Source organism: Colobus angolensis, unplaced genomic scaffold, assembly GCF_000951035.1.
Source record: "Colobus angolensis palliatus isolate OR3802 unplaced genomic scaffold, Cang.pa_1.0 Scaffold38, whole genome shotgun sequence".
In the NCBI taxonomy this organism is placed as follows: domain Eukaryota; kingdom Metazoa; phylum Chordata; class Mammalia; order Primates; family Cercopithecidae; genus Colobus; species Colobus angolensis.
Window position 1 is genome coordinate 7,550,834 of NW_012117154.1, and position 16,280 is coordinate 7,567,113.

A 16,280-nucleotide genomic window follows, 5' to 3' on the forward strand; every position below is an offset into this window, starting at 1 on the left:
GGCCTCCCAAAGTGCTGGGATTACAGGCTTGAGCCACCACACCCGGCCCACTCTGTCTTTAAAAAAAATAAAGTGCATGAGACGTTGATGACCAGTTTAATGAGCAAGTATGCAGCATATGTCCGTCTGTTTCTGTAGAGTAAAAGTTGTTATTATAATGCATAGTTCCTTGTAAGAAAATTATGTCCAGGTCAACTTAGTTGTGACTGTTTTATGTGTGCGTGCATGTGCGGGTGCATGTGTGTGTCTACAGGGGCGTGTGTGTGTTTTGGAGTGTGGTCCCCACAAATCTGCCCCTACCCTTGGAAAATGCTCTTCTGCCCTGGGGCGTGGCCGTGCCCTGATGTAGGAAGCGCCTGCTGTGCCCTGCAGGCCGGCAGACTTGTCACAAGTCTATTGTGTAGTCATCAGGCCCTGGGAGCTTTCCACATCCCTCCACCTCCCACCAACATCACCACTCTCAGGCCAGTGAGACCTTCACAGCACCCCAGAGAAGACAAATTCTGGAGCTCAGAGAGCTGGGGTAGGTGATGGCAGGGTGGGAGGCTGGAGGTCCTTAGCCAGCAGCCTTCCCACCCCGGGCCTCCGGCACCCCCATCCTCCCCTCGTCCTGCCCAGCTCCACCCTCCTCCCTGCCCTCTTCCTGCCAGGCATTGCGGTTTACACTGGCAGTGATGCAGTGGCAAGCACAACTTGGGGAAATAACTCTGGGATCCTGGTCTTTAGTTCCCATTCCCGGTGAGACAGTACCTGGGGGAGCTTCTCGCCCTCTTCGGAAGTGGCCTGGGGGTCTGGGGCTGCCGATCCAGCCCAGAGCTGCAGCCGGGAGAGGTGCGACTGTGTGGGTCTCATAAGAGAGACCTACCAGGGCTGCCAGGCGGAGCTTCTGTTTGGCCTCTGCCTGCTGGAATGATGCCCCCAGCATCTCCAGTGAGGCCTGGAAACATCACGATCTCCTCTTCACTGACTCCAAAGTCACTTCCATCTCGGGCCCATCCAGCGTCTGTCGGGGCCTTGATTCTGAGACGAGGCTGTTTGCTGAAGTGCTCCGTGGACTCTCTTTCAGGAGTGCCGTTGTTCTCTCAGGAACTTTAAACGGAGGTGGCACGTAACGAGTGTGGACTAAGAAGCCATATGCTGCTGTTGCTTTTTTTTTTTTTTTTGAGACGGAGTTTCAACAAAAACCACCTCCCGGGTTCAAGCGATTCTCTTGCCTCAGCCTTCCGAGTGGCTGGGATTATAGGCGCCTGCTACCACACCCGGCTAATTTTTTGTATTTTTAGTAGAGATGGGGTTTCACCATGTTGGCCAGGCTGGTCTCGAACTCCTGACCTCAAGTGATCTGCCCACCTTGGCCTCCCAAAGTGCTGGGATTATAGGCGTCAGCCACCGTGCCCGGCCTGCGCTGGCTGTTTCTCACAAATGTATGTATGTTGAATGTGAGCCATTCGCTTAGAAAGCATTGATCAAGCATCTGTGTTCTATGCCAGGCCCACGTGAGTAAGAGTCATAGCTGTCGATGATGTAAGGTGTGTTTTTGGCCGAAGGTAACAGAGATAGTGATTTAAACACTGTTACCTCTTGTCTTCCCCGCCTCTTGAAGAGGGCAGCTGCTGGTGTGACCTCAGCTGCTCCCCAGACCCTAAGGGGACCTGGGACCTTCCACCTTCTACCAACAGTGTTGGTCTTCTGTCCTCACGTCTATGGGCTTCACGCTCCCATAGTGGCTCCTGTACCTTCAAACACTGCCTCCTCACTGAGGGAGGGAAGAACAACAAAGGGGATGACCAGAGGTATTTGCTTCTTGTCTTAGGAAAGCAAAAGCCTCCCTTAAAGCCCCTGCAGACTTCTCCCTGGCTGGACCCAGGGCACATGCCCATCCCCATCCCATCCCTGGATCACTTGCTCAAAGAGGGAATGGGATTACCTTTATGGCTTAGATCTGGGGCTAGGCTTCCCTCCTATATTCAAGTGTGTGCGCTGCCATAATAGCAGGAGGTTCTGTTACCAGCAAAGGGGGTGGTGGCAGGTAGGTAACCCACGGTGATTTGCATGTTGCAAAAGGCAGGGTTCTGTTATCCACAATTGGAGGAGTGGTTTTAGGTATGTCATATAATTGTGCCTTTAAATCCATTGGTTGAGAAAATAGGCAATGCTAAAAGATTCTCGTGAACCTAGCAGTGGTTTTAAGTTAATTTTGTATTTTATTTATTTTATCAGTATCTAAATACAGTAGAAATACAAATACAATAGAAATAGAATGGATCATGTGAGATGTGTGTTGTTGACTAACCTGTAGTCAGTGCTTAGTGCACATGGGATCCAAGTCCCCAAACAGTGGCTGCAGATCCACACCCTGCTCCAGGTGCCGAGGTGCTCTAGACAGCTGCTCCTAGTCAGTGGAGCATCGACTCTTTAGTCTCAATTGTTGGTCTGCATGTCTGCTGATAAGCCAGTACTGTGCTATTTTAATTATTGAGGTTTTCTAGATGTTGTAATACATTTTAAGGCTATTTTCTTGTTCTTTTTCATGATTTTCCTGGCTTTTCTTTCCTGTTTCGTTTTCCATATGAACTACAGAATCAGCATGTCTAGTTCTGGGGCTGGGGGGAAGCTTTTGCTATTTTAATTAGGATTCAATTATATATTTAAGTTTATCATTTATGTATTACTATCTAACAAACCACCTCAAAATGTATCAATTTGAAACAACCGCCATGTGGGGGGCCCTCAATTCTGTAGGTCAGCAATTTGGGTTGGGCTCAGCAACGTGGTTCTTCTGCTGGTTTCCCTTGGGGTCACTGGAGTGGCTGCCGTCAGCTAATGCTGCCTGGAGAACCTCAGGTGGAATGGTCAATTTCTGGTTCATTTCTGCTCCATGTGGGCCCACCTTCTGGCAGGCTGGCCTAAGCCACCACCTCTGATGGCCAAAGGGTCTAAGGGAGTGGCAAGGCTCTAAAGACTGGCTTGGAAATCCTGTGACACCACTCCTACCACATTCTGTTGATGGGGTGAGCTCTGAAGCCAGCCTGGGTTCAAAAGGGTGGGGAGTAGACTCTGTGTCTTGACAGGAAGAGCTGCACGTTGCCAAGGGCATGTGTGCAGGGAAGGGATGTTTGCAGCCTGGTCACACGGGGTTTTTCCATTTGTTTAGCTCTGCTTTTGTATCTTTCAAGATGTTCTGTGTTCCTCATAGAGGCTTTATTTCCTCCGAAGCTTGTGTTCAGGTATTTTTTCTTTGTTTTTGCAATCTGTACTCTCCTGCAAGATACCTCCTGCTTTTGTGTGTTCTTGTGGAGGTGTGGTCTGCTGGGTCCCTCTCCTTGGCTCCTGAACACACAAGGAGATAATATATCCATGTCCTCCCAAGCTGTAAGCACTTGCGCTGGGCTGCGAACTTGCATCCCACTTGCTGTAGAAGGCAGCCCCACCCCTAAACTTCCAGTTCCCTCCTCTCCCACCTGCCTGAAAGGCACCAGCCAGGCAGTCTCAGAGGCCGTGTGTTGAATGAAGGTGGTGGAGCCCCCAGAGCCTGGGCCCAGATGACCACGTGGGACGGAGCCGCCAGTGACCTGGAGCCATTAAGGGAGCAAGAGATAAACTCTGTGATCATCTTGGTCCCTTCTGACTGATTTAGAGGCCACTGCAGTCTGCGTGTTGTATGTTATTCCCATCAGCATCACCATCAACTCTTGTTCCTATTGCAGTGGATTTGGATTCTCCTGGGTATTGAGGCCACACAATCATCTGCACCGACTGACAGTTTCACCTTTTCCTACCAGACTTTTAGGCTCCTGCTAATTCCAAATGCTGATAAGGTTGGGCTGGCAACAATTTCATATTTTTCAGGCTTATGAAAAGATAAGGTGGTCTCTGTAAGTGAATTTGCCCAAGAACTGAAGTTTGCCCTTTAAACTTCAAAATAGGATTGTGTTTGTTTCATCTAAAATTTTACTTGAATGCTTAGTAGTACCTTTGCTGCTCACCAGACTTCTCAGGTAATGTGGTGACTATGACACCGCCCTCTCTCAGCATTCCGGCCAGGTCAGTGCGGGCCACGGTCGCCGCATTGTGCCCTCACACGTGATGTCATTGAGAACCTACAACCATGCCCCCCGGTGCTCAGTGGCCTTCAAGGGGCCTCACGTCCTGGGCTCATTTCTGCCCCAGGTGGTGCTGTCAGCAGCATGACTGCCTTCTGCAAGCCCCTCATCCCCATTCCCCAGCCTGCACTTCCAATGAGCCGTGGGCCAGGAAACCAGCCCATCACACTTGTCCATGCTGCATTTAAAGTGGGAGGAAGGAGGAACCAATGCGGGGCCCGAAAAGTCCACCATGAGTGAAGTCTCTTTCCTTATGGGACACCTAGGCCGGCTACTCAGAAAGTGTGTCCGGTTTATTTCCGGATTCTTGGCGGTGTTCTGAATAGTAAGCATTGCCACCTAAATGAAGACGCTTTGAGATATCGCTGTGTCTCTACTGTTCCTGATGGTGGACTTTCTCCTCCAGCATCTCCTGACGGTACAGTGGAGCTTTCCCCAGCACGCCGAGAGCCAGGGCTCACCACGGTCCCCTCCTGTGCAGCCGGCACACAAGGCCCTCCCGTGCCACCACCTCCCAGGGGCCAGGTCTGCTCGGCCCACTACACCAGAGCACTTGGGTGCGGGGTGGGTGGGACAGAGAAGGAGAAGCAGGGAAGGAGGGAGCTGACAGCCGTTTCTCAGTTCGCCATTATGGACTTGGATTTGGATCACTGAAATCCATATGGAACTAAAAAGTTATCTTTATCCCACAATTCAAAACTCCCGTCTAGAGCATCAGAAATGATGTACTTTTGGCATCCCGAAATGTCTTTCTCCTCCACCAACTGCTGTCTGCTGAGAGCTAGCCTTTCTTTTGGAAGGGCGGCTCGGGCAGGGCAAAGGGAGGCTTCCAGGGTTTGGGAGCGTCTGCTGATCCCAGGATAATTGTTAGTAGCAACACCTTTTTCCTGGACCCCAGGACCCAAGGATAGCAGGTCCCACCCCAGCTCCTGCCCCTGCACAGAGCAGGACGCCAGTTGGGGTGGGCATTCTGTGGCATTTTGGGAAGATGGTGCTGTATTTCGGAGGCAGTGCCATCTCCTCTGGGGAATTTCGGTGCTGGTGGCAGAGGCATGAAAGGCTCACGGATAGAGGAACTGGTGTTGACCCCTCATAGAAACGAAGTCACCATCCTATTATGTGTGCAGAGAAAACCAGGGACTCCTCTGCTCAGAAGGAAGAAATGGCGGGGCCTGGTGGGCCTGGCAGCGGCGTGGAGGTGGTGGGCTTGGAACTGTAGTTTCCATTCCATAAAAAGGCATCATTGGAAAGGTTGGGGTTTTTGGCAAAGAAGGGGGGTCCCGGCCGGGCACAGTGGCTCAAGCCTATAATCCCAGCACTTTGGGAGGCCGAGACGGGCGGATCACGAGGTCAGGAGATCGAGGCCATCCTGGCTAACACGGTGAAACCCCGTCTCTACTAAAAAATACAAAAAACTAGGCCGGGTGCGGTGGCTCAAGCCTGTAATCCCAGCACTTTGGGAGGCCGAGACGGGCGGATCACGAGGTCAGGAGATCGAGACCATCCTGGCGAACACGATGAAACCCCATCTCTACTAAAAAATACAAAAAACTAGCCGGGCGAGGTGGCGGGCGCCTGTAGTCCCAGCTACTCGGGAGGCTGAGGCAGGAGAATGGCATAAACCCGGGAGGCAGAGTTTGCAGTGAGCTGAGATCCGGCCACTGCACTCCATCCTGGGCAACAGAGTGAGACTCCGTCTCAAAAAAAAAAAAAATACAAAAAACTAGCTGGGCATGGTGGCGGGCGTTTGTAGTCCCAGCTACACGGGAGGCTGAGGAAGGAGAATGGCGTAAACCTGGGAGGCGGAGCTTGCAGTGAGCTGAGATCCGGCCACTGCACTCCAGCCCGGGCCACAGAGCAAGACTCTGTCTCAAAAAAAAAAAAAAAAGAAGGGGGGTCCCTGGGTAGACTGCGTGTGGGTGAGAGCCTCTGCCTGGCCGGTTCTGGAGGAAGAGGGTCACAGGGACCAGCGATGGGAGGAGGGTCCCATGCTGCGGCGAAGGACCTGGGACTGGGGTGGGGTGGGCTGGATGGCGGAACATGGGGATGGGCCCATACCTCTCCAGCTACGGATCTGGGATGAGGCAGCCTGTGAGTGCGCTTGGGCTGTGTGAGGGCACCAGAGGCGGGGCTGCAGCTGCAGGCCTTTGTCCGCCTGTGGTCCTGGAGGCTGCACGTCCAAAAGTCAAGGATTCCCTCTGAGGCTTTTCACCTGGGCTCTGACTGCACACAGTCTCCCCTTTTCATAAGGGTACTGGTCACGTGGAATCAGGGCCCATCCTAATGATATCATTTAACTTAATTACCATTTTAAGAGCCCTTTCTCCAAATAAGGTCACATTTCGAGGACCTGGGTGTTACCTTTGTGGAAGGAACTCAGTTCACCCTCAAAAGGTGACAGAGTTGGGTGTGGGCGTGTGGGGCTGGGCTCTGATTGGCAAGCAGTGCTCTGCCCCTGCCCAGACAGAGAGGCAGCCTCGTCCCTCACCTTTGCTCCCCTGATCTAAGAAGGTGCAGACCCTGGTAGCTTGTGCAGGGGCCATGACAAAACCCAAGAAGCAGCCATCACACCCCAGGACTGAGATGCGCTGACGCCAGGCTTCCGGGCGACCTAAACCTGTTGTTTAATGAAGGGACTCAGAAGCAGCTCAGTGTCCTCGGCATCTTGGTGGTGTCTGAGCAGCCGTGGAAAGTGCCATGGGGACTGGAGAGGCCCACTGTCCCACCTCCCGGCTAAGGCATCCAACCCCAGAAATCAGATGGAGCCCCAGAGGTCCACGGACCCCTGGAGGTCCCACCCTGTGTGGCTCTTCTGTCTCAGGAGTTCTCCAAGGGCCCTGGGGCCCTGCCTGCTGCAGTCAGGGTGTCAGTGGTGCCACCATCACCAAGTGAGAGGAGGTTCCGCGTCGCTTGCCAAGTGGCTTTATGTGCCTCCGATGGGATGTGGCAGGAAGCACCCAGTGGCTCTGCCGTGCATTCTTGACCAGAAATGTTGAACCCGAGTTAATCGTGAGGAAACGGACAAATGCAGGCTGTGGGGCGCGCTGCAGAGAGCTGCCTCAGCCTCTTCAACACCGTCAGGCCAGAATAGGCGGGGAATATCTCGGGGAAAGGGGGCAGAGAGACACGCCGTCCAAATGTGTGTGTGTCCCCACGGTGCCCTGCGTCCCCAAAGCTAGGAAGGTCGTCTGGGGACAGTTGGTGAAATGGGAACAGGGACGGGATGTTTGGCAGTGTTCTGTCGGTGTTCGTTTCTTGGGTGTGCTGGTGGTGTCCTAGTCAGCAGGCTGTCCTGATTCGTAGGAGATGTGGACGGACATGGGAGGGAGTGTCGTGACGTAGCCCGGGAGACCTTTTTAGCTTAAAGCCTGTGCGTAAGAAATATGCAAGTGAGTTCAGATGTTCATACATATTTCATTGCAGAATATTAGTTTAGGGTGATCGATAAAAGACTTTCAACCCTAATGTCAAGCAAAAGAGACTTTTGATATATTCCACAATGATAAAACCCCGTGGAAGAAGGGCAGTGGGAATGCAGATTCCAGGAGCAAATGGAATGAAGCCAGCTGTTCAGAAGAACTTTTTTTGTGGGGTTTGAAAATTGGTGCCAGTTGTGGCTGTGAAATCGTGATGGCATTTAGGTTCTACTAGCTACATTGGAGAGAAAGAAAAAAGCTACGCTTTACAAAGTCAAAATCTACAATATGCCAGACTTTACACCCCTTGCATATTTATTTATTTATTTTTTTTTGCGGCAGAGTCTCGCTCTGTCGCCTGGACTGGAGTGCAGTGGCCGGATCTCAGCTCACTGCAAGCTCCGCCTCCCGGGTTTACGCCATTCTCCCGCCTCAGCCTCCCAAGTAGCTGGGACTACAGGCGCCCGCCACCTCGCCCGGCTAGTTTTTGTATTTTTAGTAGAGACGGGGTTTCACCGTGTTAGCCAGGATGGTCGCGATCTCCTGACCTCGTGATCCGCCCGTCTCGGCCTCCCAAAGTGCTGGGATTACAGGCTTGAGCCACCGCGCCCGGCCAGTTTTTGTATTTTTAGTAGAGACGGGGTTTCACCGTGTTAGCCAGGATGGTCTCGATCTCCTGACCTCGTGATCCGCCCGTCTCGGCCTCCCAAAGTGCTGGGATTACAGGCTTGAGCCACCGCGCCCGGCCTCCCCTTGCATATTTAAACTTGGGCTTAAAAATGTAAAAGTTGTCCAGGTGCAGTGGCTCATGCCTGTAATCCCAGTGCTCTGGGAGGCTGAGGCTGGAGGATCACTTGAGCCTAGGAGATCAAGGCTGCGTTGAGCCATGATGGCATCGCTGCCCTCACTACAACCTAGATGACAGAGCGATATCCTGTCTCTATAAATAAATAAATAAATAATAAAAATCTAGACGTCAACTTCACATTGCCTGGGGATATATAATTTTCTAAAAATCACCTTAATGGGCTCATGAGCAAATGCTTTTGGGGGCCACTGAGTCCAGGCCCCTCCCGATGCTCTCCTGCTCTGCCAGCCCGAAGGACTTTGAAGCTGGAGACGGGGACCCGTGTGGCCGAGCAGGGCACCTTCCTCACCATCACCCTTCTGCAGGGAGGGAGGCGGCCTCTGCCCACTGCCATTGGAGGTTTGCACAGTCACCTTTATGAAGGAGGTCCAGGGGGGCTGGGTGCGGGGAGGCAGAACAGGGTACCTGCGAGGTCTGTGAGTGAGTCTACACTGCTGGCTGGACAGAGACGTGGGGCGAAGGCCCAGGGAAACTGTGTTGGGCATTCTTGCTGGGGCAGGCAGGCGGGAGAGCCCCCTGAGTTCTGCTGGCTGGAATGAAGCAGGTGAACAGCAGATGTTCCTTGGAATGGAGCCTGGTCCACAGTAAGTGATGAAAGCGTGTGTTTTGACTCCGTATCTAGGACCTCCAGGAGGCAGAGGTTGATGATCCAGCCAGGTGGCCTTCGGTGAGGGAGCACGTCAGAAGGCTGTGGCCATGCAGACCGCTGGGGGGCACTGTCCCCGGTGTGACCGTGGGCCACAGAGCAGGGTGGTGGACTTGCTGCTGGAATTGGGTTCCAGGGCTGAAGCCAGCCCCTCTCGTCTGGCCTTGGCCGGCTCCATTCACCCTTTTTGAGACTTCCTGCTGCAGAGACTTCCCGTGAGTGGAGCTGGACCCGAGACGCCAGAGTTCCGGGGGCAGTGAGTGCTGTGTGGCACCTGGGCCAGGAGAAACATGTGCCAGAGGGCAGGCGTGGGCTCTCCAGAGAGTCTGTGTAGACTTTCTAGCCCAGAGGTTCAGGTGATGGACCAGGGACTGGCCGCTTTGTGACCCCGAGGATGGTTGATAAAGTGGATTCTCGAGGGGAAGCTGCGTCCACACAGAGGCTGGGACGTGCCTGTGTGTCATGGCTCTGTCTGGCCCCCAAAGGCTGGGTGCTGGCTGCCTATCTACTGGGAGCATATCACCGTGGCACGTCCATGCCTTGGAGGTTACTCGGCAGCCACGGATGCGCCTCTGGGTGCTGTCCCGGGCCGTCTCAGAAGCACTGCGCTGGACCGGCTGGGCCAGATGCCATGGGATTCTGTGTTTTGAACCTCTAGAAAAGGTAAATTAACCGATAGAGCTGGAAAGCCGATCTGCATTGTAGTGCTTGGTGGGAAGGATGTGGATGGAAATGTTCCCTGTTGCAGTGTGGTAGGGTCACAGGTGGCTCAGCTTGTCAACACCCATCACACTGTGCGCGGAGTAGCAAGCCCGTCTGAGTCGTGTGTGAGCTACCCCTGGATGAAGTTCTCTTTTTCTGAGACGGAGTTTCACTCTTGTCACCCAGGCTGGAGTGCAGTGGTATGATCTCAGCTCACTGCAACCTCCACCTCCCGGGTCCAAGCGATTTTCCTGCCTCAGACTCCTGAGTAGCTGGGATTACAGGTACCCACCACCACACCCACACCCAGCAAATTTTTGTATGTTTAGTAGAGACGGGGTTTCAGCGTGTTGGCCATGCTGGTCTCCAACTCCTGACCTCGAGTGATCCGCCTGCCTCAGCCTCCCAAAGTGCTGGGATTACAGATGTGAGCCACCGCACCCGGCTGAGAATCTGATTTTTAAAAATAAACTTCGTGACTGGGCGCGGTGGCTCACGCCTGTAATCCCAGCGCTTTGGGAGGTCGAGTTGGGCAGATCACCTCAGGTCAGGAATTTGAGACCAGCCTGGCCAACATGGCAAAACCTCGTCTCTACTAAATATACAAAAATTTGCTGGACATGGCGGTGCATACTTGTGGTCCCAGCCACTCGGGAGGCTGAGGCACGAGAATTGCCTGAACCCAGGAGGCAGCAGTGAGCCGAGATGGTGCCACAGCACTCTAACCTGGGCAACAGTGTGAGAATCTGTCTCAAAAAAAAAAAAAAAAAAAGATCAGATTCTTGTACTTTGCACCCTAGCAATGGAATCAGCGCAGGTCTGCTGTGGAGCCGGGGCATCTGCTTCTTAGAGCATCACAGCTGATGTGCTGGCCCTCAAGCGGGCTTCTCGGGACCCTGGTTCTTCTGGGCCAGTGTGGAGTGATGTGTACCCCTGGGTGAGGACCACCTGGTCTCCTGGGGCTCTGCTCTGTGCCAGGTGGGGGCCGGGTGATGGACTGCAGGGCGGCCCCCACCCTGTGAAACCCAAGGTCTGGTTGAATACATCATCTCTAGCTCAAGAAAGGCGTTCTGGGACAGCAAGCCTGGTCCGCCCCACGTGTCTGAGGCTCTGCTCTAAGGGCCCCTGCCCACCCTGGGGGGCTGCAGTGTGTCTGGGTGAGCACTGACCTCTGAGCCTCGCTGCCTGCACTGGCTCTACTGCTGACTCCCTGTGCGGCCCCATATGATGCACTAAGCCTCTCTGTGCCTCTGTTTGCTCACCTGTCAACTGGGGCAGTGATGGCATCCCGCTGGGGTTGTCTGAGTCTGGGAATGCGTGAAAGGTGTTTGACGCGGACCGTGGAACAAGTGAAGCCCCTAAAAAGTGTTTTTGTTGCCCCCTTGCCTTTTCTGTCCTCTCTCTGCGGGGTAATAATTTCCTGTTGCCGCTTTAACGAATGAGCCCACAGTGTGGTCGCATAAAACAGTAAAACTCCTTGACCCCCCAGTTTGTGGAGTCAGCAGTTCAGAAGCGACTTAGCTGGGTGCCCTGGAGTTGCAGGTGAGCTGATGCCAGGGCTGGGCTCATCTGAAGGTTTGACCAGGGCCAGAGGGCCTGCCTCCCAGGCGGCCCCCTCGGGGGCATGAGGTCAGCCCCTTCCACGCAGGCAGGACCTGCCGCTCACACATCCTTGGGACGTGGCCGTCCTGGGAGCAGAGCCAGGCAGAAGCCGCCCTTGCTGTGACCCAGCCTTGACAATCACATAGCACACTTCTGCAAGGCTGTTCATCAGATGCAGCGACCAAGTCCAGGTCACAGTCGAAAAGGGAAGGAGGACCCCCTCCACCTTTTGTGGGGAGGGGTGGAAGCGTTTCGGGCCCGTTTCTAAACCGTGACCAGAGCTCTTGTCCCCACGGTGTCTGGGGAGCCAAGGGTCCAGTGTCCGGGAGAGGTGTCTTTTAATGCTCCAGATTGAGAACGTCCAAGGGTGGTGGGAGCGACGCTGGCATCGGTGGCCCCTGAGTGCCCTTCAGGCGGTGCCCGCAAAGCCCCGAGAGGCGGAGGCCGGGGCCTGCATGGAGGGCGCTCCGTGGAGTCGGGCCAGTGGGCTTCCCGGGCGGTTGGGGTGGCCGTCCGTGGAGAGCCTTGCTCTGGGTGTAAGAATGGCCGCAGTGGGGGCAGTCGGCAGCGTGGAACAGGGGCCGCCCTGGGAATGTGGAGGGCCAGCTGGCGCCACTCCAGAGCCTGCGCCTGTGCCCACCATGGGAGTGCACTTGGTGCCCTTCCAGAGGGCCAAGTCAGGGGCTGGGAGCACCGCCAGCCTGACTGCCAGGGCTTTCCCCTCCACTGCGGGGGTCTCGTCTCGGGTTTCCCCCTCCACGCGGGAGGCGCGGGTTTCCCCCACCACCTGGGGACCGCCGATTTCCCCCTCCACGCGGGAGCCGCGGGTTTCCCCCTCCACGCGGGGATCCCCGGTTTCCCCCTCCACACGGGAGCCGCCGGTTTCCCCCTCCACCCGGGGGTCTCAGATTTCCCCCTCCACGCGGGGGTCACAGGCCCGCTCAGTAGCAGTACTGCTGAGAGTGGGGGCTGCCAGCTTCCCCGCTGAAACTGCGAGACGTGCGTAGAAGGAAAGGGGGAGCCCATGGAGCCCCTGGGGAGTCGCTCCTTTCGTGCGGGAAACCAGAACAGAAATCTTTGAAGCTTAAAATACGCACACGAGCGTGGGAGTGAAAAGCACTGATTCCCACACCCAGGGGTTCGTGAGGCCTCCTGGCTCTGTGTGCAGAGATTTACTGTGCAGTTTGGATCTTTTAAATGAGATACTAAATCAAATAAAAATTGTGGTGCCTTCACCTTGAGTTAATCACTCTCAATATTTGGGTGTATTTCTTCTAGTCTTTTCGTTTTTCTTTCTGGTTTGCATGGAAGAGTGTGTGTGTGTGTGAGCGTGGCATGTTTATGCCTGTGGTGCGTGTTGTGTGAGACTGTGGTGATATGAGTGTGCATGGGGTGGGGGGATGTGTTGCAGTGTGTGGTGTGTGATACAATGTGTGTGTGTGTGTGTGGCGTGTGTGTGGTTTGCAGTGTAGCGTGTGTGTGGCATGTGTGTGGTTTGCGGTGTGCTGTGTTTGTAGTGTGTGTGTGGTTTGTGGTGTGTGTGGCGTGTATGTGGTTTATGGTGTGGTGTGGTATATATAGTGTGTGTGTGGTGTGTGTGGCATGTTTGCGGTGTGTGGCATGTGTGGGGTTTGTGGTGTGTGTGGCGTGTGTGTGGTTTGCAGTGCGCTGTGGTGTGTGTGGGGTTTGCGGTGCGCTGTGTTGTGTGGCGTGTGTGGGGTTTGTGGTGTGGTGTGTGGTGTATGGGGTTTGTGATGTGTGTGGTGTGTGTGGTTTGTGGTGCGTGGTGTGTGTGGGGTTTGTGGTGTGCTGTGGTGTGTGGCGTGTGTGTGGTTTGTGGTGGGTGTGTGGTTTGCGGTGTGGTGTGTGGGGTTTGCAGTGTGGTGTGTGGTGTGTGTGTGGTTTGCGGTGCACTGTGGTGTGGGGTGTGTGGGGTTTGTGGTACGCTGTGATGTGTGGTGTGTGTGGGGTTTCTGGTGCGCTGTAGTGTGTGGCATGTGTGTGGTTTGCGGTGCGCTGTGGTGTGTGTGGTTTGCGGTGCGCTGTGTGTGGTGTGTGTGTGGTTTGCGGTGTGCTGTGTTGTGTGGTGTGTGGGGTTTGTGGTGTGCTGTGCAGCATGTGTGTATGAGCGTGAGGCGTGTGAAGGGTGTGCAGTGAGCAGTACCCCCGTGTTCCTGTGGGGGTGTAGGCGTGGCCACCCTGACGCTGTCCCTGTCTTTGCAGGACGGCTGTCCTCAGTGAGGGGCCGTGCACCCGCTCCTGAGCAGCGCCATGGGCCTGCTGGCCTTCCTGAAGACCCAGTTCGTGCTGCACCTGCTGGTCGGCTTCGTCTTCGTGGTGAGCGGTCTGGTCATCAACTTCGTCCAGCTGTGCACGCTGGCGCTCTGGCCGGTCAGCAAGCAGCTCTACCGCCGCCTCAACTGCCGCCTCGCCTACTCACTCTGGAGCCGTGAGTGTCTGCTGGGCCAGTCCCCGCCACCTGGGGCTCCCGTGGGGGTGGCGTGGGACCATGGACGGGGCAGCTGTGGGCTCTCAGGCCGGAAGTGAGGGCTGTGCGGGAGGCGTGGAGGCCATCTGGCTGGCAGGCTGTAGGAAGGCCACCTCTTTTCCTTAGCTTGAGCTGTGTGATGTGCCAGTCTGACCATTCTGACCCACAGCAATGGCAGCTTCCCACGGTTTACCAGCGCATATGGGAATCTTTAAACAAATGAAAGTAAAGAGAGAGTTGAGTTCTGTTCACCCGTTACCAAGCTCCAACAGCTCCCTACACGGCCCCTCGTGTGTCCTGCTCACACTGCACTGACACCAGAGCATGCTGAAGTGTATTTCAGCACGCATCCCTGAAAGAAGAGGCGTGCTGCCTCCCTGCACATCAAACACGTGTGTAGCTGTGTGTCTGTCCGTATGTGCTTCTGTGGGTGTGTGTGTATTTATACATAGAGAAACCAGTCTTCACCTGTCACGTGGACAGAGACTCAGAGGCTTGGTGACAACACCCACCGTGGACGGGTAACTGCTCACGCCAGGTGTGGTGGGGATGTGAACAGCCACATCTCTGGAGGCTGGTTTGGCAGTGGCTGTCAACAGTTTAAGTGGTAGCTGTCAACAGTTTAAGTGGTTGCAATCTTCAACTCAGCAATTCCACAGAGTAACATGCAACCTACAGAGACATGTGCAAAAGTGTGCAACTGGACAGGTGTTCTCATTTTATCACAGGTATCCTCATTATTGTATTATTTTTATATTAGTACAAAACTAGCAGCAACCTAAGCACCTGTCACTGGAGACTGACTGCTGCACCCACACAGGGACCCTCTGCGGCCATAATGGAGAGCCTTCATCTTACACGTCCAGTTTTAAGTGAAAAAGGAAGTATACAACAAAGTCCATAGTATGCGATGATTCATTTTGTTTCTTAAGAAAGGACACTGTGTGTGTGGTGTGTACATGTGTAGAAAAATCCCAGAAGGGGCCAGGCGTGGTGGCTCACGCCTGTAATCCCAGCACTTTGAGAGGCCGAGGCAGGTGGATCACCTTAGGTCAGGAGTTCGAGACCAGCCTGGGCAACATGGTGAAACCCCGTCTCTACTAAAAATACAAAAAATTAATCCCAGCACTTTGGGAGGCTGAGACGGGTGGATCACAAGGTCAGGCGCTCGAGACCATCCTGGCTAACATAGTGAAACCCCGTCTGTACTAAAAATAAAAAAATAATGAGTCAGGCGTGGTGGTGGGTGCCTGTAGTCCCAGCTACTCGGGAGGCTGAGGCAGAAGAGTGGCATGAACCTGGGAAGCGGAGCTTGCAGTGAGCCGAGATCATGCCACTGCACTACAGCCTGGGCGACAGAGCAAGACTCTGTCTCAAAAATAATAATAATAATAATTAATTAATTAATTTTTAAAAATTAGCTGAGCATGGTGGTGCACGCCTGTCATCCCAGCTACTCGAGAGGCTGAGGCAGGAGGACTGCTTGAACCTGGGAGGTGGAGGTTGCAGTGAGCCGAGGTCACACCAGCCTGAGCAACAGAGCAGGACTCTGTCTTAAAAAAAAAAAAAAATCTCAGAAGGATGCCCAAGAAAACTGCGTGGTGCTGATATCCAGGGACTGGAGAAAGGAGGGGTTTCTTACCTTTTATTTCACACTCTCATACTGTTTCCATGTTTTTGCATGAGTGCCTATATACTTTGTTTCATATGGGAAAGGGTGAGCCCAGCTGTAAACACTTTGTCTCATGTGGGAAACCCTGGGTCCCAGATATACTATGTTTCTATGGGAGACAGTGAGCGCATATACACTTTGTCTCATATGGGAAATGGTGGGCCTGTAACCTTGTCTCCATGATCTCCTTTCAATTCTGGAGCCGGTAGCACTGCTGAAAAGGCTGTTTATGTCAGCTAACTTTTTTTTTTTTTTTTGAGATGGAGTCTCGCTCTGTCACCCAGGCTGAAGTGCAGTGGCCGGATCTCAGCTCACTACAAGCCCCGCCTGCTGGGTTCACGCCATTCTCCTGCCTCAGCCTCCTGAGTAGCTGGGACTACAGGCACCTACCACCACACCCGGCTAATTTTTTTTGTATTTTTAGTAGAGATGGGATTTCACCATGTTAGCCAGGATGGTCTCGATCCCCTGACCTCGTGATCCACCCACCTCGGCCTCCCAAAGTGCTGGGATTACAGGCATGAGCCACCATGCCCAGCCTATGTCAGCTAACTTTCTATGCCTGAGACATTCCACTGTCTGCAGAAAGACTAGTGACCCAGCCCTTAGACCAGCTTGTCTTACATGTATTATACTGGCTGGGTGCGGTGGCTCAAGCCTGTAATCCCAGCACTTTGGGAGGCCGAGGTGGGTGGATCACGAGTTCAGGAGATCAAGGCCATCCTGGCTAACACGGTGAAACCCCGTCTCTACTAAAAATACAAAACATTAGCCGGGCATGGT

At 54.0% G+C, this 16,280-nt stretch overlaps 1 protein-coding gene across 1 annotated transcript in view; it reads left to right on the forward strand.

Moving 5' to 3' along the window:
- AGPAT3 (1-acylglycerol-3-phosphate O-acyltransferase 3) overlaps positions 1-16,280 on the forward strand; it is a 129,333-nt gene that overhangs the window by 86,529 nt on the left and 26,524 nt on the right. The window contains 1 exon segment of the mRNA XM_011954127.1: positions 13,561-13,786. Coding sequence (XP_011809517.1) covers positions 13,609-13,786 — 178 coding nt within the window. The 5' untranslated portion in view covers positions 13,561-13,608.